This window comes from Zeus faber (assembly GCF_960531495.2).
Source record: "Zeus faber genome assembly, chromosome: 21".
Classification (NCBI taxonomy): Eukaryota; Metazoa; Chordata; class Actinopteri; order Zeiformes; family Zeidae; genus Zeus; species Zeus faber.
This window is the reverse complement of record NC_137208.1, coordinates 10,063,311-10,087,627: the sequence shown is the minus strand read 5'-3', so window position 1 is coordinate 10,087,627 and position 24,317 is coordinate 10,063,311. Positions and strand designations below refer to the sequence as shown.

General features: G+C 44.0%; 2 protein-coding genes across 2 annotated transcripts; one reads left to right on the top strand and one right to left on the bottom strand.

The window, feature by feature from the left end:
* Positions 1-3,179: 3,179 nt before the first annotated feature.
* LOC307246729 (aldo-keto reductase family 1 member B1-like) lies at positions 3,180-9,923 on the top strand. The gene is made up of 10 exons (XM_080022725.1): positions 3,180-3,517; positions 5,055-5,222; positions 6,681-6,797; positions 6,949-7,026; positions 7,245-7,367; positions 7,514-7,620; positions 8,561-8,642; positions 8,753-8,836; positions 8,934-9,016; positions 9,108-9,923. The coding sequence occupies exons 1-10, from the start codon at positions 3,452-3,454 to the stop codon at positions 9,148-9,150; spliced, it is 951 nt and encodes a 316-aa protein (XP_079878851.1). The 5' UTR covers positions 3,180-3,451; the 3' UTR covers positions 9,151-9,923.
* Positions 9,924-10,150: 227 nt separating this feature from the next.
* LOC307246181 (aldo-keto reductase family 1 member B1-like) lies at positions 10,151-16,627 on the bottom strand. The gene is made up of 10 exons (XM_080022022.1): positions 16,431-16,627; positions 15,733-15,900; positions 15,494-15,610; positions 15,218-15,295; positions 14,976-15,098; positions 14,001-14,107; positions 13,334-13,415; positions 11,488-11,571; positions 11,317-11,399; positions 10,151-11,128 (listed from the first exon to the last, which is right to left on the bottom strand). The coding sequence occupies exons 1-10, from the start codon at positions 16,494-16,496 to the stop codon at positions 11,086-11,088; spliced, it is 951 nt and encodes a 316-aa protein (XP_079878148.1). The 5' UTR covers positions 16,497-16,627; the 3' UTR covers positions 10,151-11,085.
* Between the last annotated feature and the right edge of the window lie 7,690 nt (positions 16,628-24,317).

Here is a 24,317-nt window from a genome sequence, read left to right as displayed (position 1 = left end):
ATAAACATAGAAACAAACCTGTACATGGAAAAAAAAATCGGACGTATCGAAAAAAACAGAAATACGTCCAGGAAAACTGGAACAGCGATTGGGCACGTGGCCTCTTCCTGTCATAGTTATGGCAGTAAATGAGGAAGGAAAGGAGAGAGCTGTGACCAGGAGGGTGTTGGTGAGTGTGTGCCTGTGATGAGACCACCTTTCTGTTTGTGTGTGTGTGTGAAGTGTCGACCAGTGAGCGCACAAGGCCCCAAAGCTGTACAGACACCCCACGACCGCAGGAAAGCCCCGAGCACCCAGCTCTGCAGCCAGTGAAGCCCCCTCCGGCCCCCAGAGAAGCCGGACGCCCGCGGAGCAACACCCCACACCCGGCCCCCGGGAGCGCGAGGGGACCCCGCACCCCTGAGGCGCACCCATTCAACCCACCCCCAGGAGCAGGCGCAAGACGCAGCCGCGGAACCCTAGCCGGGGACGCCAGGCACGGACCGCCGCCCCGGAGCCAGACCCACCAACACCCGGCGCAAAGGCGAGGCCGCAAAGGGCCGGACGCCACAACCAGCTGCAAGCCCAGAGCGCCCATCCCTGCGGCTGGACACCCAGATGTCAGCACACGCCCCCAGCCCAAGCCTTAAATAATATATCCTAACCTGTTCTCCAATGCGGTTGTCCACTTTTGATTAAAAAAAGACCCAGCCCCACATGCATTATGTTCAAAATGACGTTAAATTTGGTAACTTTACATCGACTTTTTGAGCAATTTTCATGGGGGAGTCGTCGGTGTCTTTGTCTACGCTGCTCCTCCGGGGTCAGCTCATCCCAAATGCCATACTGGGTCATTTGATCCCAGATCCCATGTTGAATACGTAATGCTCCACGCACAAAAAGCCGGGGCACCTCAAAACGCATCCAAGATGAGCCCAGTCCCCCGCAATGCGCCAGCCGCGCTTAAAATGATTGAACCCTCTCTGCTGCTGCAGGACACCCCCGGGTCAGGAACACAGTTATCACCAACAAGTGTTCATGCTGTAACCTGAAACGTTGTTATTAATTAACACGATTATTAATAATGACATGTTCACTAACTCGATAGCTATAACATACAACTTCACAGCTTTTACGTTTTAAACGTTAATTCTAATAACAGATCTGTAATCTGCCGTAATCATACGGCACTTATTCTGTTGGTAATATGACAGGAATACGCCACGGCAATCTGGCATCCATAGCGGTGGGGAGTGAAAAGGTTGTCGTGATGCGAGCGTTTTATTCGTGCGCTCAGGCAAGGAACGGGAAAAAATAATCGATATTCCTCTTTACCTCAGATGTGATCAGTAAGGTTGGGGTGGAGGAAGTAATGGACATGTTTGCTGGGACAGAGCCGCGCCTCATAAACAGCTCATACAATATAACAGATAAATGTCTTTCCACGTCAGCAACGTCTGTGTAGTTAAATGCAGCACGTGATCGTTTCTTATCCATTTCATCTTTTCAATGGTACGCAATCGCTCAATGGCTGTCGCTCACTCATTCTTTGTTGTGTTTTTCTCCCTTTTCTTCAGCTACTGCCATCTATTTTTATTAAGGGGATACCATTTATTATTTATTATATAATATTATTTATCATTATCTTTTATATATATATATATATATATATATATATATAAAATATTTATTTTATTTTTTTACTAATGTTCTCCAGATGCTTCGAGGAAGTGGTTTAACGGATGACAGGACCCAAACTAATTCATCTCAAAAATGTTAAAGTTGCTTTCGTGAACAGCACTTGAATTTAGAGCCGTGGGTCCTCCACCATAGAGCCCAGGCGCCGATAAGTCACTTTTTTTTTTTTTTTTTTAATTAATTATAGCATTGCATTTTTGAATGTGAACGCCAAATTCGCTATGAATGGTTCGATTGTTACTGCGAAAGAAAACCACGAGACGAAAAGTTTCTAATTCCTGTGCCCTTAAAATCGGTGGGATTTGTTCTGCCGAAAAACAACCACCACAGCAGTGAGAGGCCTCCGGGCCCCACAGTGACTGAGGTTCAGGCCTCAGCCTGGCACACACTGCGCCGAAATGTTGGATTTGATTCGGCCCCCAACTTTGTGAAAAACAAATATATATATAATAATAAATAAAAAAAGAGTCGTTCAATGCAAATTGTGGATCACAGAAATAGTTCATCCTAATCCTCCCAAGAATATTTATTTTGGCGGGTGGGGGGAAATGATGGAGAAAGTCCACAAGCGAAGGATGTTCTTGAATGAAACGTGACCAGATGTCAAAAGAATATTCCCTTTTTACCCGGAAACTTTCACCCACATTTTTCTGCCATTTCTGTAAGTGTAGGTGTGTGTGTGTGTGTGTGTGTGTGTATGTGTGTGTGTGTGTATGTATGTGTGTGTGTGTGTATGTATGTATGTATGTATGTATGTATATATATATATATATATATATATATATGGAAAAAATGAAGAGACCGGTGTCTGTTGTATTCCAACACACCATCCACCAAGTTGATTCTCTTTCCAACTCTTTCCATGTCAAAACACTCGTATCGCGATGTTTAAAAAGGAACGTGAACGGGTTTTCTTGGCATTATTCAAGGTCTGAAAACGCCGCTTCTTTATTTTCTTCCCCTCCGGTTATTTTGACCAGTCGTCTAAATGACAAAAATTGTATTTGGAATTTGGAAAAAAAAAAAACCAAAACAAAACAACGTTGTCAGTAGTTCATGGAATAAAACAGAAGTGTTCATTTCACACACACACTGCTACGCGGGACAAACCGCGTCCACGGCCGCGTCGTACTCGCGAACGAGTCGCTCGACGCGAATGACCCGGGAGTCTGGAGTCGCTCCGACCAAAAGAGCGACCTCGCAACCTGAAAAGAATAAGCCAGGAGTAAAAGCCCACGCCGTGAAAGGCAAAACGTGGCACCGTAGTCCCGGGGATCCCGCCGCGTGTATGCACGGAGGTACGCGCGTGTGTGCGACGAATAAACCCCTCGAATCCCGAAACCAAAGCGCGGCGGAGTCTCGACGTGGGTTGGGCGGCGTTCTCCGCGCCGGAACAGACGAATCGCGACGCCATCAAACTATTCCCGTGATGACGCAGCGCGGAGCCGAGCGACCCGTCCGGCCCCCCCCGCCCGCCGGCCCGCCCCGCTGCACAGGTCGCCCGAAAGTCCTCCACCGGGTCGAACGAAAGGGGGGCGGCGGAAACGGGTCGACTCCTTCCCCCGCCGAGCGACTCGCCCAGAAGCGGATCTCGGAGACGGGTCGAGCCTGTGCGCCCGGGGCCCTGTGTCAGGAGGCAAGGCGTGACTAATCAAACGCGGATCTGCTCCACAACGTCCCCCTGGAGAAGCCCGGTGCGGAGCAACACGGAGCGATAGTACGCCGTGTATAATAATAATAATAATAATAATAATAACAACTTGATTATTTTACCATGGCACACTCGGTTATCCTCAACACTGGAGCAGAAATGCCCATTATTGGCTTGGGAACGTGGAGGGTAAGTATTTAAAAAAAATTAAAAATATATATTAAAAATATATATAAATAATAATAATAATAATATATATATATGTGTGTTTATTATTATCTGCTATTTATTAATGTTCTTTTATATGCATTTATCTAACGTTTTATAACAGCATATTCCTTTTGACCTGAAGTTTCATAACAGCAGGGACGGGCAATCGCAACAGGTTAACCGCTTCACCCGCACCTCTCATGATCGAAATCTTTCCAATTAAACACGTAATAACATCTTTTTTTTTGGGGGGGGGGGGGGGGGGGGGGACGGGACAACCCTATAATATGTCATTGATTTGTAAAACCTTTATCCCATGGCGAGATGCTGAGCATGTCTCATCAAATTGTTATCAGCAGTTACGCTCTCAGCATGTTGTTTATCTATTCCGCCCACTGTTGCTCCTGCTAGCTAGCTAGCGGGCGCTATCTAGTGACGCTGGATAGAAACTACAGCGGAAGACTTAACTATAATTTACAACGGAAGACTTATATTTGTTTTTCAATGGAAGACTTATATTTACTTTTCAATCAAAGACTTATATTTATTTTGGTTAAAGGCGCAGTGTGTGGAATTTAGTGGCCTCAAAGCGGCGACGTGGGCCTTCGGGTGCCGCAAAAAGCGCGAAAGTCAAGACACAAGACTTTTATTTATACAGAGTATTTCATACCAGGGCAACACGGTGCGCTTTAAAAAGATATACAATCAAAGAAAATGTATATAATGTCTGTACAATCAGAAGGACACACACATACACACACACACACAAACACACAAAAGTCCCTCTCTAGAGCCAGGGTTTTGGTTTGTCTGTTCTGGGCTACTGTAGAAACATGGCGGCGCAACATGGCGGCCTCCGTGTAAGCGTACCCACTCCCTTTGTCAATATAAGGGGCTCGTTCTCAGGGAATGAAAATGCGATTCTTATTTTCATGGGATCATACGCCAATTAAAATATACTTATTAATATTAGGGGGGGACAAACGAGAAAACAGCACCGCTTTTTTTTACAAGCAACTAGTTAGGAAGTTGTAGTGTGTCACAAGTTAGGCTACTAGTAATAAAATAATTTCAAATCAATTCTCTGTAATTGATTTTCCAAGTTGGCCGATTATGTAAGACCGTGGAGGCATTATCACAAAATAGCTCCCTTCAGGAGCAAGACAAGACCTTGGACATCACTCTGCCGGGCGTTATTCATTTGCGATAATGATTGTCTGGTTGTACATTATCTGAATTATTTGAATAATGCAAGTTCTGGTGTGTAATCAGAAATTTATAATTACAATTTTCATGGCAGAATAGTTGGGAGATAAGTTATAATTATCCGATATAAAAAATGGATTTGGACAATGTCAAATAGAATTTTTGATATCCATTGTCAAGTTAATCAGTAAAAACCTGAATTTCTGTCTTCTCAAAAATAATTTTTTAACTCGTGAAAATTGTGGCGCTGAAATGAAACAAATGCATTTCAACAGAGCGCTAACATCGCTTACCCAAAATGTCCTCCCAGGCGGAAAAAGGACAGGTCACAGAGGCCGTGCAGACGGCCATCTCCGTGGGTTACAGGCACATCGACGGTGCCTACGTCTACCAGAACGAGGAGGAGGTGGGGGACGGAGTCCACACCATGATCAACAAAGGGCTGGTGAAGAGAGAGGAGCTGTTCATCGTCAGCAAGGTGGGTAGAAAATGAAGTGGGAACCTGCCCGTTTCTGTGAAGTGGGAAAGACGAGGCCAACAGTCGCACAACTTGGTAGTTGCTAAAAGCCTGAAAGCAGACGTTGAGATGTTATCAAGGCCTGGTAAGCTGGCCAAGCGGTTGTCCATGTGTGTCACCCTTCAAGAAGTGACTGTCACGGTCATGACATTTTAGTTAGCGATTTAATCGTCATACGTATCATTGCGCTTCATTCTTTGTGTTTTTTGTGCATTTTTTGCCACCGTCATAGTTTAAAAATGTAATAATACACCATGTATTGACATAATGAACAACACTTTGGGTTGACAGTCGGAGTTGCTGTAATTTCCCTCGACCCAACATATGACACATGATTTGCTTTTTGTTTGTTGCAAATTTCTAAAATTGGCTTGAAATTCCCTTGACATTTGAATTTTGGAAAATGACTGCGATCGGCTGAAATGATTGTGATCAGAGAATTAAGTCGTAATAGTGACGGCTCTATAGTCTTTGATTTTTCTTTTTTTTCCCTCCGAATTTATTCAATGTCCCAATGCTGCCCGATGACTCCTCCAGTGAGATCTCTGAGATCAAGGCGTCCTCGATGTCCCAAAATGACAGGGCTTTTGCGGTTACAGCTCCCGCTCTCTGGAACCCTATTCCCCCCAGTTAAAGTAAAAAAATGCAGAATCTGTGGAGATTTTTAAGAAGCTGTTAAAAACCCACCTCTATGGCAAGCCCTTTGTCTTCTAATGTGTGTTTTCCCTTCGGTAACAATTTTTTTTATGTCTTTATATCGTTACTTTCTGTATTTCTGTGTCTAACTGTCTATTTTTGATTTCTTTCTTCATGTCTTTATTGTACAGCGCCTTGGAACTCTGCTTTTGAAAGGCGCTTTATAAATAAACATACTTACTTTAATTAGGCATGGTACAGTACATCAAGAAATGTTATATGAAACGAAAATTCCTCAGAATCTGTCGTCGCGTTTGGCATGGGTGGGTCTTGACTCGTTTGATTATTCTTTTTCTTTGTGGCCTGCAGCTCTCAATCAAAGGATGAAAAGGACATTCGTCTCATCCTCAGCCAGATTCACATCGAGAACGTTGCTCGACACTCCAACTTTGTTCCAATAGTTTGGCGCATGAAAGGCCTTTTATCTATTATGTCATAAAAGGCACAACAGATAAAACAGTCTTTATCATACCCACAAAAATGTATGAATCAACTACATACAGTTACATAGAGAAGATGAGGTAAAATGCTATGAATATTAACAGGGAACAATGTGGCTACGTGGCCCAAATAAAAAAAATATCAAGTGTCATCACCAAATCGTTATTATAAATGTACAGGTATAAATAAATAAATATGGGTACTAATAGTCCAAATTGGCATCAGTGGAATTTTTTTTATTTGCAGTTATTGCAAGATCTGTGGGGTCTCTGTTCTCTCTAGCTGTGGTGCACCTTCCACGTTTCGTCTCTGGTGAGGGGGGCCTGTGAGAAGACCCTCGGTGACATGAAGCTGGATTACCTGGATCTCTATCTCATGCACTTCCCTATGGGCTTCCAGGTAGGCACAGCCAAATGTGGCTGCCGTAACCGAATGGAAAATGGCCGTAGTGTACTGAGCGACGGGAACATCTTGTGGGTGGAACGGCGCTTTTTTGGGGACACTGAACCGTAGACCTTCTCGGACATGACCCTGGGCTGTTTCCCCGCAGCCGGGAGACAACTTGTTTCCTTCTGATGACGACGGTTTGGTCATTCCTGATGACAGCAACTTCTTGGACACTTGGGAGGTGATGCAAATGCCTGGTTGATGAATTAAAGTGTATCATTAAACAATGCAAGTTGGTATAAAAGCATTATAGTAAAGTTACTGAGTCGGTCATTGAGCAATGGCGTAATCACACCAAGAGAATTTAAGAGTATATCTTATTAGATAGAAACCATAAAAACATTTAAATATTCTTCAAATACATTATTAAGAATTAATAGTTTTCCAATTTTTGGCAAGGCTATGGAGGAATTGGTGGATGCTGGCTTGGTGAAGGCAATCGGTGTTTCCAATTTCAATAAGGACCAGATGGAGGCAGTTCTCAACAAACCAGGCCTGAAATACAAGCCAGCAGTCAACCAGGTACGACTCAGCTGCTCCTTATATTAGCAAGGAACACAGCTACACCGCAGATGTAAGAATTTATTCATAAAACCCAACTTAAACATGTACATGCATGTATATGTACTGTATGTATGTATGAATATATGTATCTGTGATTCCTTCAGATCGAGTGCCACCCATATCTTACTCAAGAGAAGCTGATCAACTTCTGCCAGTCTCTGGGTATCGCAGTGACGGCGTACAGCCCACTGGGCTCCCCTGACCGCCCCTGGTAAGAGACCACAACAAATAATGTCAAGTCTATCAAGTCTTAGGCTATTTGTGTTTCCCTTTGATACCGTCTCAAAGTGCAACGTCTAGCCCTAAGCCTCGAGACAGGCAATGGGAAAACTTCCAAGACTTTCCAAAACACAAAAGGGAACAAGCTTCAAGAAGGGAGTTTCTCTTGCACAATAGTAAGGTCTGCAGTGCGTACAGTGTCGGGGAATTGGTGTGGATGACGGTTCATTTAAAAATAAAAGGCAGCTGAGAGGTGACGGTCAAATAAGCACACGGAGTCAGGCAACACAGCGATCCAGTTTCTTCTACAGGAGGTAGAGCTGGTCGTCTAGCAATCTAAAGGTTGCTGGTTCGATCCCAGGCCCCTCCTGCTAGCGTGCTGTACTGTCCTTGAGTAAGACACTTAACCCCTAATTGCTCCCGATGGCGGTGTCCATTGGTGTTTGAATAATTGTAAGTCGCTTTGGATAAAAGCGACCGTAAATGGTAAAATCCTGTCTAACCTTTTCCTGACAGAAGGCTAAGGCCAAGCTCTATGTAGGTAACTGTTGTATGGTCGAATGCCTTACCATTGTGGTTAATATACAACTAAAAGGTCTTTACGGGTCAGAAAACGTGTCTAGGCTGTAATAAAGTCTTTCAAGTGAGTGAAGCTTCCCATCCAGCTTCCCATCTGTGTTGCAACCCAGCGTACTGTGCATGTGTACTGTGCACACTGTACGACTGGGGTCGGGCTATGGGGGTACTTTGGTATCCCTTAATCCAACCATTCCGGGCAAAGTCCGAAAAGATAAGCTTTGCTTGTGTATTTCGTGTGTGTGTAGAGGTAGTTGCAGCAATCTCAAAATCTCCATTAAAAGTCACCTCTGACACACGTACTTTATGCATTACGGAAGTAAGGTGTCTGTTGTTTTTTTTGCGTCTCTTTCAAGGGCTACACCCGACGAACCCTTTCTGCTCGAGGACCCCAAAGTCCAGGCCATAGCCGACAAGCACCAGAAGACCCCAGCTCAGGTAGACGAGAAAACAGTACACACACACAGTCATCAGGTCATCCCCTCGTAAAAACCTGCGCGCGGGCCTCAACAATAATAAGCTTGACCGAGGCCGCGTTTGTCCGTCAGGTTCTCATCCGGTTCCACATCCAGAGGAAGGTGATCGTCATTCCCAAGTCTGCAAAACCCCATCGGATAAAGGAGAACTTTGAGGTAATGTGGGAGACGTGGACGGCCATCGTCAGATTAGGATTTGAAAATGAAATCTCATTTAGTCGATATTCTCTCTCTCTCTCTCTCTCCACCCAAGGTGTTTGACTTCAAATTAAGTGACGAAGACATGGACAGCATCTTGAGCTTCAACAGGAACTGGAGAGGTTTCCCCATGAACTGGTGAGGGAACAAAAAGGAATAAGATAACGAAGGACGCGTTTCCTGTTTCGGACTACAATGTTTTTTTTCCTTCTTTCTTTCTCCGCTACAGGGGGGCAAAGCACAAAGACTACCCGTTGAATGCCGAATTCTGAATACCGATACCATCCCAACTAAGTGCCTTACGATGCAAAATGTCTCTCAGTTCAGTATATTGTGTCACACTGTTCATCGATATTGTGAAATTCATACAAAGGATTGAGGTGTTTCTGTCTAACCCGTATACAGCAAGCCGTGATGCACTGTGTGCTCTGACACCTTTCTATCATAGCAGCATTACCTTTTTCACCAGTTTGTGCTACAGTAGCTCTTCCTTCGGATCGAACCAGACGGGCTAGACTTCACTCCCCATGCGCATCAATGAGCCCATGGGCGCCCACGACCCTGTCGCCGGTTCACTGGTTGTCCTTCCTTGGACCACTCTTGGTAGGTAGTAACCACTGCATACCAGGAACACCCACAAGACCTGTGGTTTTGGAGATGCTCTGACCCAGTTGCTAGCCACCACAGTTTGGTCCTCGTCAAAGTGGCTCAGATCCTTATGCTTGACCATTTTTCCTGCTTCAAACACATCGACTTCAAGAAGTGACCGTCCGCTTGCTGCCTGATATATCCCACCTCTTGACAGGTGCCACTGGAACCAGATGATCAATGTTATTCACTTCACCTGTCAGTGTTTTTTTTTTTTTAATGTTGTGGCTGATCGGTGTAGACCTTCAAGCTTCGTTCTGTTTCTTTGTCTTCAGACTGATGCCATGTCTGCCACTAACGTATTGTACATTTCCTGTACTTCATTCGTCATAATGCGATTTACTACTTGAAAATGTTTGTTTTACCACATATCAACGCAATAAAGAGTATTGTGAGAATTGTGCATACCGTCTACGACTCAAGACACAAAACCCTGTGACTTTTAACCAGTTAATCAATGAACCTGAATGCATCCAACGACGATACCTAGATAGAAATTGTGGATCAAACTACATTTTAAAACCTTTGCAGGTATTTACAACTGCGCGCTGCTTTATGACAGCTGAGACATGAGGGTCATTGTAATGGTTTAGAAAATGAGGCATTTCGGAGAGGACACCGACAGTGATTTCTATACCTTTTAATGCATCAAAAAAAAACAACCCCCAAATAAAACCACAGGAACTGAAAGAGTACATTTCACAAGAGCTTTGTCACGCATGATCGCAGCGCACATGACGTTCCGAATCGACACAAAGGAAGTGCTCTCAAATCTTTTGGAGTGGGGCTTGGATTCGATTAGTTTCCACTTCAGTGCACACAGTAAGAAAACAAAGACGTAACTGCATACTTGTGCTGAATTACACAGCAAAGAAAGCAAACTTAGAACTTTTTATTTTTGTTTTTGCATTATATTGGAGGGTCTGCTCTAATTTGCAATTTGTGTGATCCTCAATAGAAAAACTGTTGAATCTCAAAAAATAGAAATCTCCATGTTACTTTGACAGGGATATTTTGTCATTCTATGACAAACGGACAAAACATAACTACAATGTATTATCTCCCTTCACTGCCTTGGGTGGCTCTATTCATCCCCCTTTTTTAAGGGAGGGAAAGGCGATTGCTTCAAAACGATATTGGTTAATTTCATACCAATTCGGTTCAGGGAGACCTCGTAATCTAACTAATGGTTAATGAACCATGAGAAACAAGTCGGAGAAAAAAAACCCCCCAAAAAAAACCCACCATGTGATCATGTGAGAAAATAAAAAAATGTAACAAGGAAAACCGTGATCTATTGCAACACCAGCAAGATGACAGAACGGACAGCTGTAACAAACACCCTGGGTGGGTGGTATTATTGAATCTGTAGTAGAACCATTTTGGGTGCCCTCTAGTTTAAGGTATTCCTTTCTGTTGCGAGCGCTAGCACCAGATAACTACTAGTAAGCATCTGTTCAGAACACCTAAAATAATGCAACCGCACACAGCTGTGGAGCGAGATGAATGAAAAAGTAAACACAGTACGCTCCAGCCTTCCCTGCACTCCATTTTCCAACCTAGAATTCAGCGTTGAATGGGTAGTCCTTGTGCTTTGAGCTCCTATGAACCAGACAAAAAAGAAAAGAAAAGAAAAAACACATTATAAAAGTTACGATTTCACAAATTGAACGTTCAGATTGTTTAGATATTATTTCTGCGCATTAAAAAAAAAGTCCCAAAGGCCAGAGAAAAGGAACACAAACAAAGTCTGCAAAATAATAACTGATAAGATAAGACAACAATCTCACGATTTTATGGGACAGGCTCTCCAATTCCTGTTGAATCCTAGTATAGTCTTCATTTCGCCGTCGCTCAGCTCAAAGTCAAACACCTGTGAGGGCGGGGAGAGGGCGTGAGTCAACCGCAACGTGCCGTAGGAGTGCCGCGCGGCCGGTTGGGGGAAAAAAAAAAAGCAATACCTGGAAATTCTCCTGAATGCGCTGGGGCGTGATGGACTTGGGGATCACGATCACATTCCTCTGGATTTGGAAGCGGATCAAGACCTGGGGAGCAGTGAGTGACATGTGAAGAGGCCTGTGAGCCCTGGGTGCGGACCCGCGCGGACCCGCGGACACACACACACACACACACACACACACACACACACACACACACACACACACACACACACACACACACACACACACACACACACACACACACACACACACACACACACACACAGTTTCTTTGACTCTGTTCAAAAGCCGCGCCTGTCCAGTCACGTCAGATGTTTATACCAGCGGCATATTGTGGCATATTTTCATGCACTCATCAGCTGTAGACAATCGTTTAGTTGTGTCTAACTGACATAGGTTTGCTATTTATCAACCCTGGCCTTGTCACCGGGTGTCATGACATTTCACTGCATATATGTATGACCGCACGTATATGCACGTGACCACTAACCCCTTGAATCTTGAATTAAAATGTTGGTTCCCATCCTCTGTAAATAGCCTAACCCATATAAATAACTTTATTCCCTTCACTTCTATTTTGTACCTCCACTCTGTATCACCTTTTTGAGTTTTATTTTATTTTATATTATTCTATTCACTAACTGCATGATGTTTTAGGAATCAGTTAGTTGCTAGGTAGGAATTAGGTTAGCTGTTATGTTCGGTTTAGTGACTATTGTGCATCATCTCCGGGTGCGTTGCAAAGACATGTCACTGCATATATGTATGAACGTACGTATATGTATGTGACAGATAAACCTCTTGAATCTCTATAACTCCACCTCGCTGAACACTTCACTATGAAGGAACTCAACACTCTGCCGCAGCTTCTCACTCTGACTAAATGCGGCCCAACAATGCAAGTGTTTCAGCCTTAAAAACAAACAAAAACAAAAACAAAAAAAAAAAAAAAACAACCCCATTGCATTTCACTTTTCGAAAAGAGGAGAAACTCACACGACAGTCAAACGTTTCCTGGTGCATTTTAGAAACATGTTTTGATGAACAGTAATATCCCATTTTATGCAGAACTACTTTTTGCAGTGGCCGCAGTACAGCCAGAGTGTGATGTTGACCACAGCAGGAAGCGACACAACGTCCTGTTCCTAGTCTCTTAAGAACCTTTCACACATAGTTCCCGGTAAATTACTCCGTCTGCGCCGTCATAACCTCTCCACCGCGCGGGGTGCGGTCCCTTGCCCCATCCCATCCATTCCGGCATTATTACGGCGTGTGTGAAAAGTTGCAAGACGGAAATTTGACCGAATGTTGCTGCATGTGTGCACTAGTGGTGTCCGATAGCTTATCCCTGTAATTTACCGTGTACTATGTGTGGAAGGGGCTTAGGTGTTGAGGTGGGAAATTGCCCGGGAACAGATTTCCCGGAATATCGATCCCTGCTGCCATTCACACATGACGCTGTGCAGGAACGGTTCCGGAACATTACTGGGAAAGACTGCATGTGTGAAAGGGCACTTGAAAAAGCACAAAACCTGATAAAAATGCACATTTTGGGACAATTCTTTTTTTCCGGGAACATAATTTGATTGTCTGACTATATTGGGAGTTTCCCCTTTACGAAAACAAATAAATAAATAAATAATGTCAAGGCTTAAAGGTTTGCACCATTGAACTTGAATTAAATCAGAGTGAGAAGCTGCAGCAGAGTGGTAAGTTTCTCAGTAGCGCATCACTCAGTGAGTTTGCGGAATTTAGAAATGATGGGAATTAACATTGTCATAAGACCTGGGTTAAAACATGGTGAACCTATCCTTTAACTTTGGCCACGACAGAGGGGTCGATGTACCTGAGCGGAGGTCTTCTTGTGCTTCTCGGCGATGGCCTTAATGTTGGGATCTTCCAGGAGTGAAGGATCCTCAGGCTTGGCCCTGTAATAGATACACAGTATGTACACCCTACTTCCTCACATAAAACCAGGCCTCTATTAAATGCCAGGGGCGTGGTCTACACCAACAAATACAGCCCGGGGGAATAAACGAATCAGCGCTGTTCTGGTGGTGAGCTCCGCTCCCAAACAAAACAAATAAAAACACTGTGTTTTTTTTGTAGATGTATTTAATTTCCTACTGCTGCATAGCAGATCGCTTCCTTGGGCAAATGCACTGCTCTGAGTCCTCCCCAGCGCTCCAGGAAAGAAGTGGTGCGTTCATGCAAGTGCAACTTTTAGGGCAGCTACGACTGTAGCTCTTTCTTTTTTCACCGTACATGTGTTTGCATGGCATGGCACCCAGACAGAATATTTTAATATATATATATATATATATATATACACACATACATACACACACAATACTTATATATACTAAGACAAACACTTGACTAATTGACGCTTTGACACGTGAACGGTTCACTCACACACACACACACACACACACACACACACACACACACACACACACACACACACACACACACACACACACACACACACACACACACACACACACACTGACCAGGGGCGGTCTGGGGAGCCCAGGGGGCTGTAGGCCGTCAGTGAGATGCCATGAGAGTGGCAGAGGTTGAGCAGCTTCTCCTGCGTCAGATACGGGTGGCACTCCACCTTGTTTGACAGCCAGATAAACAGAATTGTCCGGAATCATTTTTTCAAGTTAGGTTGATCTGATCTAGGCTTCAGATACAATGTCGCAATCAGATTAATTAATTCAGGTTAAACCAGAAAATCCAGACCTGCCTATGAACATAATAACCCTGACAAGCACACTCATGTGACACTATTTCCTCAACAATGTGTCAAAATATTCCAACCGTCACTCCTTGGGATTAAAGTGTTCAAATGAGTTGCTGCATACATACGCATATTATGCATCAGCATATTTGTTGGCAATACATGATTAATTTGTCTTGGGGTTATCATGTCACAGCGCCGTTCCAGTGTTTGTTTGAGAGCAAAAAGGCCGCATTTTAAAAACCAAAAGGTACAAGGCAAAGAACCAAATTTATACACTGCCAGACTTGAAGCCAAATGAACTACTTTACGGTAGATTCTTCGTTTTACCATTTGGGCATCTCTTCAGTGTGGGGACAGTGGCCCCCCGGGGCACAAAGTTAATGTCTACTGTGAGGGGAATAATGCCAGAAAAACAATTACGGAGATTGATGCTTCTGGAAAAACAGCAGGAAGGTCATAACATCCAATTTGGGAAAACCTTGAGGCAAACTCTGAGAGCCATTAGGAGCCAGCCGGCATTTATCTACCCGAGCTGTCACATGCAATGAAACCAGAAAACAAGAGTAAATGGCATTATGGCTTCTTTGCCCCTTTCAAGAACAAATTTAGAATTCTCCCTGGCAGTGTTATAGCAGCAACAGTTGCGCCGATCCAGGGCGCCCCACCCTACGCAAACAAACCAAAGCAAATTTTCTGCTGGAAGGCGACACGGTTTAGCTAAACAATCCCCGAGGTGTACCTGGTTCGTGGCAGGCTTGTACTTCAGACCTGGCTTGTTCAGAAGGGCCTCCAGCTGCTCCTTGTTGAAGTTGGAGACGCCGATAGCTTTAGCCAACCCGGCGTCCACCAGCTCCTCCATCGCCTGGGCACCCAAATAGAGGAATCCCACTTTATTAGGTTAAATTAAAGCTCAAAGGGCGGCTGTTAGTAGAGACAGCCCGTAACATTATCCCACAAAATGCACCAAATCGAATCACCCACCTCCCACGTCTCCAGGAAGCTCGTATTGTCACCGATAGTTTCACCATCACTGTCCATGGGAAAGAGATCACTGCCCGCCTGCAATGAAGCGACGGCGTTTCCATCATGATACATTTGTTTCCGCACAATTCACAGGGAAACCATCACGTCATAGGGTTCCGGTTGACAAAATAAATAGAAACGGACGACAAGTTAAGAATGCACAAATCGACAGCGTCAAGTGAAAGAGCCGTTTGAAAAGGTGCATCACAGCGGCAAGAAGCTGGGCCGCCCCACCTTGAAACCCATGGGCCAGTGCACCAAGTAGAGATCCAGGTAGGTGAGTTTAAGGTCGCTGAGGGTCTTCTCAAAGGCCCCTCTCACCAGAGACTTCTGGTGGAAAGTGCACCACAGCTACGGAAAGGACAAGGGATTAATTGGTGAAACTACAATAATATTACACACCTAATTATCATCTTTAGAACAGAAGTAGTACTGCAGTGTAGTTTGGTATGGTATATGCATGCACCACTCACCTTGCTGACCACAAAAAGGTCCTCTCTCCTGACAACACCACCCTTGATCATGGCTTCAATTCCCGCACCCACCTCCGTCTCGTTTTGGTAAACAAAGGCCCCATCGATGTGTCTGTAGCCGGCCGAGATGGCTGCTTCCACCGCCGCCGTTACCTTGCCCGGGGGAGACTGGTGGAAAAGGGGATTGTGGGGTTGCGTGCCAAGCCAAGCCAAGTCCCACTTATTTTCACAGCACAGCCTCAAAAGGGCCTCGCTGGCCCACGTTTCACGCAGAAATCACAGCATGTCTGAGACTAAGGTCTTCAACGCCCACCCGGGCAAAGAAAACACTCCCGGAAAGGAAAAAACAAAACAAAAGTACATTAAAACTGGCGACCACCGCTCGCAGCCCCGAGCGGCTTGTCGCCCCCCCCCCCCGGACACCTTAGGCTATAAAGCTTCTTTTTTTTTTTGGGCGTTTACGCGCGACTGACACGTTGCGGCGTCGCAGCGGGTCGTCGCCGACATGCTCGGGGGCCCTTCACGGTCGCTCGCGTTGCAACGTGCGCCGGACCGTGTCGCCCGTTCGGGGTCGGGGGCCGGCGCTTTGCCAACGTACGGCACTTTCGCACAAGTCCCGACGAAGACAAGGCGGACGGCGCCGACCGTGCGAGCGGGACTCGACGACGGCGTCAACAAGCCGGTTGAGATGAACGCACCTTCCATGTCCCGAGTCCCACGGTGGGCATGCGTGCGCCGGTGTTGAGCTGGACAGACGTTGCCATCGTTGTCTTCGTTTCGTCCCTTTTTTCGCCCCCAAACAGCGGACGAGAGTCAAGGCAGGGGCCGGGAGCTGGAGCGGGTCAGACAGAAGTGGGGACGAGCGAGCGCAGAGCTCGGGAGGTTGATGGCAAGATCGTCGTCGATCGATTAGCGATGTCTGGATTTTATTTATTTTATTTTATTTTATTTTCGTTTTTATTTTTTATTTTTTTTTATTTTTTATTTTTGTAGCTCAGGTTTTACATGAATCAGGGCGGGCCACCGCGTTCAAGTTCAAATCCGAGAGATTATCCGTCGCGTACATGTACTGCACATACGTTCATACATATATGCATCATTCACACTACGTTATCATTCCATGCACGTAATAATAAATAATAATAATAATAATAATAATAATAAGTAATATATTCAATGTCAGGTTTTTCTATCCTTGAGTTCATCTTTATGATTCACTGTTTATTTCATACGTTTTTGTATTTATTTTATTTTTTTTTCAATGTTTAAGGTTACATTTGATTCAAGACTCAAGAGGTTATTGTATGTACGTTGTCTATCATTGGGTTCAGTGTATATAGACACGTCTGTTCTTGAGCACGCTCAACTGTTAGGTTTTTCCACTAGAGGGGGATATTGTCACACTGACCGTACACAGCGGCGTATCCAAAATGTCCAAACTCAGAGAGACAATATTCACTTTAATTGTACACTGATGTTTTTTTCCCTGTTTGCAGACAGGGACCGATAAACTGGCTGTAAGGCATACTGTAAAAAGTGTCTTAATCCTTAACTAAAGCACCAATATGTAATCCATATCAACAAGGCATAGATTCAAGATTCAAGATTCAAGATTTTTGAATCTTGAATCTTGAATCTATGCCTTGTTGATATTAATTACATATCAAGTCAAAAGCATAATATTCATCGATCCTGCAGGTGATTTTTATGTTGCCAAAATTCGAATTGGACCAAACCTCTGTCTTAACAGCCAACCCAGTCCAGATGTAACAGCAGAGAAATGACCTCATCGTAAAAGACGAGGTATTTTCACTGTTGACATTACACTAAGTGTGTGCACGGACCACAGCTGCCATTTGAGAAAGGCGGATCCTGATCGGGGGGCGGCCAAACGAAATAGACGGTAGAAGGTGTCTCGGGATAAAACTTCACAGTCCCTTCACTTTTCTTCGCCGGAGATAAGATCAGGGGGAAAAAAAAAATGGAATTTGGGGGATGGAAATAAAATGACAACAAAAGGGGAAAAGTAACGGGAGCTGGCAGTACACTGTGTATATCACAATGGCTCTCGTGAAAGCGTGTCCCTTCTGATCTTCTCCCAGCTGGACGCCCCGGTCTCCTCTGATATGAGCTTCAGACATCGCAGGGCCTTTTGGCAGCTCGCCAACTGTCAAAGAACCCCGGGAATCAAACACCACCCCGTGTTCTGTCATGATCAAAGGCCCAAAGGTAAACCAAACGGAGAGATACCCACATACAATTGGATCCTGAAAGTGCGCGTGTGTGCGTGTGCGTGTGTGTGTGTGTGTGTTGCAGAGTGGCGCACTCCCTCACTTGGCCGTGTGCATCAATCAGAATAGACAAAAAAGAGAATTGACCAAGATAACGACGAAGGGGACAGGAGGAAGCGGCGCGCTCTCTCTCTCTCTCAAAACTTTAGCCTCGTGTCTTATCTCAAAGAATTTCATCTCAAAAAACAAACAAAACAAAACAAAAAAAAGAGACCCAAGCATGAAGTGTCTGGTTGGTTTCCATCTCCCGATATGTCAATGCCGTGTTTTTCCGACCGCCAGCCAGTTCCACCAAATTTCACTGAAGAAAAATAAAAAAGTGGAAATGATAAATTGCGTTGCAAGATCAAAACTGCAATGCCGCGCCGAATAAAAATCCATCGGCTTCAGCCCTGCGCTTGCGTCTTTTTTTTTTTATAACGATAAGTTCGGAGTCACAGCATATGAAATACAGAGACGCCCGGAGCGGTGGCAAGACCAAATCGCGGCTCACGGTGACTCTGGCAGACTGTAGGGAGCCGTGCATCACACACACACACACACACACACACACACACACACACACACACACACGCACACACACATGCACACACACACACACACACACACACACACTTCTCCTCCTCCTCCTCCTCCTCCTCCTCGATCCATGGCAACGATGCCTGTCGGCCGAGGCGGGGTGAGATCAGACGCTCGGCCGGGCAGTAAAGTGACCCCGGCCCGGGCGGGATCAAACGGCAACTTCCGCCGCGACTCCCGCCGCCGTCGCTCGCTGATGATTTATTTCTTCACAGGGACAATGCACCGTTTAAAAGGAATTGCACCAGAGTTTTCAAGCCAATTGGTTCAGTGTTTGGCGTCCATGGGCAGGGAGTCAAAACAAGACGGAGTCGCAACACATACGACCCGATACAGTATGGCCCCCCCACCAAAAAAAGTGTGACATCGTTCGCTTTCTAGACCAAAATGATCCACATCAGGCTCCCCTTGGCGGTGACCATTACGTATACTTAGGTCAGACCTCGAAGTTTGAATTACCGGGTACTTTGGGAACGAACAAAAATAAATCGCTTGCGGCCGTCGGCACGAGGATGGATGGAAATTTTGCGACAGTGAAAAGTAGCGGAGAGAGAAAACTGTGCGTCCGTGTGACTCTCTCAACCCTCCTTAACCTCTGACAGCACGCACAATTCAGAGAGAAGTGCAGGTGGCCATGTACAGACGTTCACACGCACGCACGCACACACACCTTGGCCGCAGGTCTGCTCTGTCCAGGCCATCAGATGGATGGGGTTTGGTTTTTTTTTTTTCGCTCCTGATTAACCACTTAGTTTCGCTCTCTCAGACACGAGATTGCAGGGAGAAAGGCGAGTAAATGAAGTGCCCTCGGATTTGCATCCCGAGAGCTTTCGCGGGCGCCTTGATTTCCTGTCCGCCTTTGCTGTTTGTTCCCGGGTGGAGGAGACGTCTGCTATTTTAGCCGTAACGCGAAACAAGTGTCCATCCAGCCTCCTCCATATCCCTCCCTCATCAAGATAACTGCCGCGAACAAACACAATCAACACGCGTCTGAAGGGGAATTTGGGGGCTTTTTTTTTTTCTTCTCTCGAGCCACCCCCGATGGGTCGTTCATCATCGTCATTATGCAGATTACAGTGCGACCGCGGGCGCCGGATGGAGGCCCCCCCCGCGCCTTCCCGGCCCCCCTGCGGTAGGAATGTCACGGTTGCGTAAAAGGTGACGGAGAAAACACTTGTGTTGCGCGCTTCACGAGTCGAGCGGCCCTCGTCCGTTATCGACGGACCGTCTCAAGAATATGAAATCAGCCGGATTCTGTCTGGGCGTGAAAGTCAAGGCTCTTGTTGTCGGTGTTGACCTTGACAACAACGGCAAAGTGTGTGTGTGTGTGTGTGTGTGTGTGTGTGTGTGTGTGTGTGTGTGTGTGTGCGCGCATTTAGACTAAATGACGAATGTGCATCCAGGTGCATATGCAGCACGGATATCACAGTATCTACCACAAAACAACCATGAACAAACAAACCTCCAATCAAGTAGGACACCGTAAGACTAAATAATAATGATGACGATTATTATGGTTGTTATTCTTTAAATACCACCGTTTTTAACTCTTATCTGATCCACTTACTGACAACCACGGTTATGCAAGAGGATGACTTGTCAGAATCAGAGTTGATGTCAAAGCTTCCTTTTGCACGCTGCTTCTAGACACAAAAAGAGGAAACTGAAATGGATTTAAATCTGGGGCCCGTTCCCCCCCGGCCCGTGCTTCCTTCCAGGATTCAATGACAGCTTTAGCGATAATCCTCAAAAAACACACAATATAGAGTTTCGATCGGTGAGACAAGCGGTCCAAAAACCGAGGTGACCTGTGTTTCAGAGCTGCCTGCCAAATTAACAGGTAATTCAATTCCAAATTGCCTTTTGAATGGTGATGTATTTATTTAAAAAAATGTTTTTTATGTCTTAATACTTCAGCAATGTTTGACTCAAGAGGAAAAAAAAGCTTTATTAAAAACCCAATAATTAAGCGGTTATACTGTCACCACTAAGTGTTACAGTCGGTCAAGAACCTTTTTTAAACATTTATTTATCATTTTCAGATGCAAAGAGATATTTAGGACTTTAATATTACTCAGTTTAACAAGGGTCTGGCACTATAGGATGGAAAGTATTTTCCTGGAGAGGATCGTAGAAGCTCGTCTGTCTGATTACGCTGCAGTGCCGGTCCATTCTAGTCTCACCTCTGACTTGTGATAGGCCAGAACCCTTTTTCCACAGGAAGGAAGTTTACTGGATACGGCTCTAATGGTGCCGCGTTATTGCGTAACAATCACGGTTAATTAACACCTCTCTTTTGTTGTTCAAAAGCTGTTCAGATTAATTTAAAAAGGTCCAATTAGAAAATAAATCACTTGATAATACAACGCCGACAACTCCGACGTGGTCGTAAAGGTGTCGCGTGGTGGTTGGGATATCGGAGCCTTTGAATTCGGTATTGCCGTAGAATGTTTTATCTCGAACACACAGGTAGTTTACAAGTGAATCGGTTCATCAAAACGAGTTAAAACAATGGTCACATTTTGTTCAGGTCTTCAAGGTCATACGAAAAGTATTTATGATCATAGAAATAGGAAGGTAATAGAAATAATATCAAAGTAGAAGCTGCACACTTCCATCGTTGATGCAAAGTTACATATAATGCTGAGAAAAAAAGGCTTTCTTTGAGATTACCCTAACATGTAAAAAACATTGATTTCTTTTTTCCAATATTAAGAAATTCACAAGTAATTAAATTGTTTACAAAGAATATTATACACGCTGAATGTTGATGTAACCAATTCAATATTTATTACACTTTCAAAATATTTATTTCTTGAATTAACTTAATTTATAATATGTAAATCACCCAAAACACTGAAGTCTTTATCTTATGTTTTGGTCGGTCAATGTCGTATACATTCCTTTGTCTCACGTTTATAATTCAGAAACGAGTATTTACAAGTATTTATTAGCATTCAATATACATTTTGTTTTTTAACTTTTACATTCAAGTACAGAGAGATTAGAGTAATGGGAGTTTCATGGGCTCACCCTTGTTACCAACACACACACACACACACAGATTATTATCATTGCAGGGTGTGCAGCGCTTCTACGCTATTGATGATGCTTTTCTGCAGCCAGGGGAGGGACATGGAGCACTTTGCATTGAAGCACCCTTTTCAACTATCTGCACTTTCCTAATCAGTTTGTTGAATTTATTTTTTAATTTTTGCTCCACCACATTTCAAAGCAAATTAAAATCAACTGCAATAACTTTTATTCATAGGGCCTTGTAAATTACTACGGCACCACGTCTGCAACTCATGTTGTAAATATAAACAGAATTATATTGAAAACTCATCTGCAAGTATTGTAGACCAAAGTAGTACTTTTAATTGTAATACTTTAAGCACATTTAATGTATTTTTTTTTTTTTTAAGCATAGATGTCACTACTGCTGTGGTTTGACAGGAGTAATATTGTGTCAGGCTGCCAAACAATAACATTGTCTCCGCACGGTCCGCATCCCCGCACGTGTTGCGTGACGTCACCTGTCGCGCGACTTCTGTTTTCGTTAGCCGCCGTTAGCATCCCAGGGCCGTTTGGACATTTGAAACGTGACGGAGGGAAATAGATTTGCAGAATAATCTGCGTCAGGGCACCGGAAAAGTCAACTGATTCACTCGCAGGCGATCCTCACCCGCCCGGGTCAGGAAACACCACTTCCGGGAATTGCAGTCGCCTGACGCCGCGTCATCGGCCTCGGCCAATCAGGGAAACGGGAATTGGGACGAATCACCCAACCAAAAAATAAATAAACAAAAAATAAAGTCATGCATGTCAATACATTTCATATGAGTGAACATACATTCCTGTTTTTAATATATAATAATTATGCAAATATGTGCTCAGCAATACAGTTCTGAATCTTGATTGATTGATTGATGGATTGATGGAGTGGTTGATTGGTTGATTGGTTGGTTGGTTGATTGATTGATGTACTTTATTATCCCCATAGGGAAACAAAAAATAATCCTGTTAGTAGTTTGATACTACATTTTTGATCAATAAACAAATGAGCCATCCAGATAAAAAAATACATTGCAAAAATGCAGGCAATTATCAATACATGAAATAGATTAAATAAACACATATATAATGTAGATACTGTATAAAACGGCATTATGCTCAGGGACATAAGGTTCATATTTTGGAGTTATTTTCCAGTTTATTGCAGCAAAATTTGTCATGTTTGGTTTATTTGTTAAAATTGACTGGAACTTCTCCTGCCTCACATTAAAACGTATGGGCCTATGTCTATTAATTGCTTTATTATTTATCCCTTGCTTTAACAATGACATATGAAAAGGTCCCCTATACCTTTAATCATGTATATGCAGCAGTGAACACGGCATATTGAGCAGAAAAGTGTCACTGGCGATGCAATACATTCTCATGCAGCATTATGGGCTGCTGCACCCATAATATTGTATTTTATACCACGTTTACAGTGTTTATTGTGGTGCGTAGACACTGAGCCTTTAATTCTTCACTCAAAGTTAAATTCGCCAGAATGACCCAACAAGAAATGTCCTTGAAAGCTTCCTCATTTGAAGTCACCAGACTTGATTTACATTTTGAGAGGGAAAAAAAACTCTCTAACTTCTCTAAATTTTGCACGCCCATCATGGGATTGTGTTTTTTTGTTTGTTTTTTTTTTGGAAATGTGTGCCAGCGTGTTTTAAGGAGGTGGGGGTGTGTAGGAGAATAGGGGCATTTGCACACGGTTTTTCAGTGGGCACTGGTCCTCGTGAGGCAATTTGCTCATGTTCATGATGACTCTGGGTTATTTTTGCTCACAGCACTTTGACTAAAAACGATGATGAGGAGAATGATGATGATGATGATGATGATGATGATGATGATGATGATGATGATGACGATGAAGTGGGAAATTACATTATATTTATTAGATTAAATTTACGTGTGTGTGGGTGTGTGAGTTTGTGTGTGTGTGTGTGTGTGTGTGTGTGTGTGTGTGTGTCTGTGTGTGCGCGCGCATGATTGGTTTAAAGCAGGGGTCTCAAACTAGAGGCCCGGCCTGCGAGACAATTTAATTCAATTTAACTTAATTCGAACCATAGGTCCGAAAAAAGCAAGTGCTGAGAAGAAGAAGCGGTTGATGTCCATTTACTTAAAGCGCAAAATAATAGAAAAACATGAGCGAGGTGTGCGTGTGATGGAATTGGGCGTAGTACTTCTACGATGTGTGCCATACTGAAGCAGAAGGAGCCGATAAAGGGTATCACGGCAGCCGAGGGCGTTGAAATAATGTCTAAGCTGCGGACTGCTGTCCATGAAAAGATGGAGAATCTGCTGTTGGTGTGGTTGACGGAGACGCAGCTCGCAGGAGATAGCGTGACGGAGGGTATCATCTGCGAGAAGGCAAAAATGACCCATTCTCTTTTATTATGTTTTATTATGTTTTTATACAATATTTGTTATTTATAAATACATTTTTCTTGTTTAAAAACACGTAACAAAAAAAATGGTGGCGTTTTTTTGGGGGGCTGGAACGGATTAATGGCATTTCAATTAATTTCAATGGGGAAAATTGATTTGCTATACGAGCAGACTGAATGACGAGCTCTGTCACGGAACGAATTATACTCGTAAGTCAAAGTACCACTGTATATATATATATATATACAGGCAAATGTGTATATATAT

What these genes read in the sequence shown, in the direction of transcription:
- LOC307246729 (XM_080022725.1), top strand. Translation starts at nt 3,452, where the DNA reads ATGGCACACTCGGTTATCCTCAACACTGGAGCAGAAATGCCCATTATT. An exon ending in ACCAGAAGACCCCAGCTCAG is followed by an intron (nt 8,643 to 8,752) that starts GTAGACGAGAAA and finishes TTTGTCCGTCAG; the next exon opens with GTTCTCATCCGGTTCCACAT. An exon ending in GGATAAAGGAGAACTTTGAG is followed by an intron (nt 8,837 to 8,933) that starts GTAATGTGGGAG and finishes TCTCCACCCAAG; the next exon opens with GTGTTTGACTTCAAATTAAG.
- LOC307246181 (XM_080022022.1), bottom strand. Translation starts at nt 16,496, where the DNA reads ATGGCAACGTCTGTCCAGCTCAACACCGGCGCACGCATGCCCACCGTG. An exon ending in GCTTCCTGGAGACGTGGGAG is followed by an intron (nt 15,099 to 15,217) that starts GTGGGTGATTCG and finishes TTGGGTGCCCAG; the next exon opens with GCGATGGAGGAGCTGGTGGA. An exon ending in AGAGCCTGTCCCATAAAATC is followed by an intron (nt 11,129 to 11,316) that starts GTGAGATTGTTG and finishes TCTGGTTCATAG; the next exon opens with GAGCTCAAAGCACAAGGACT.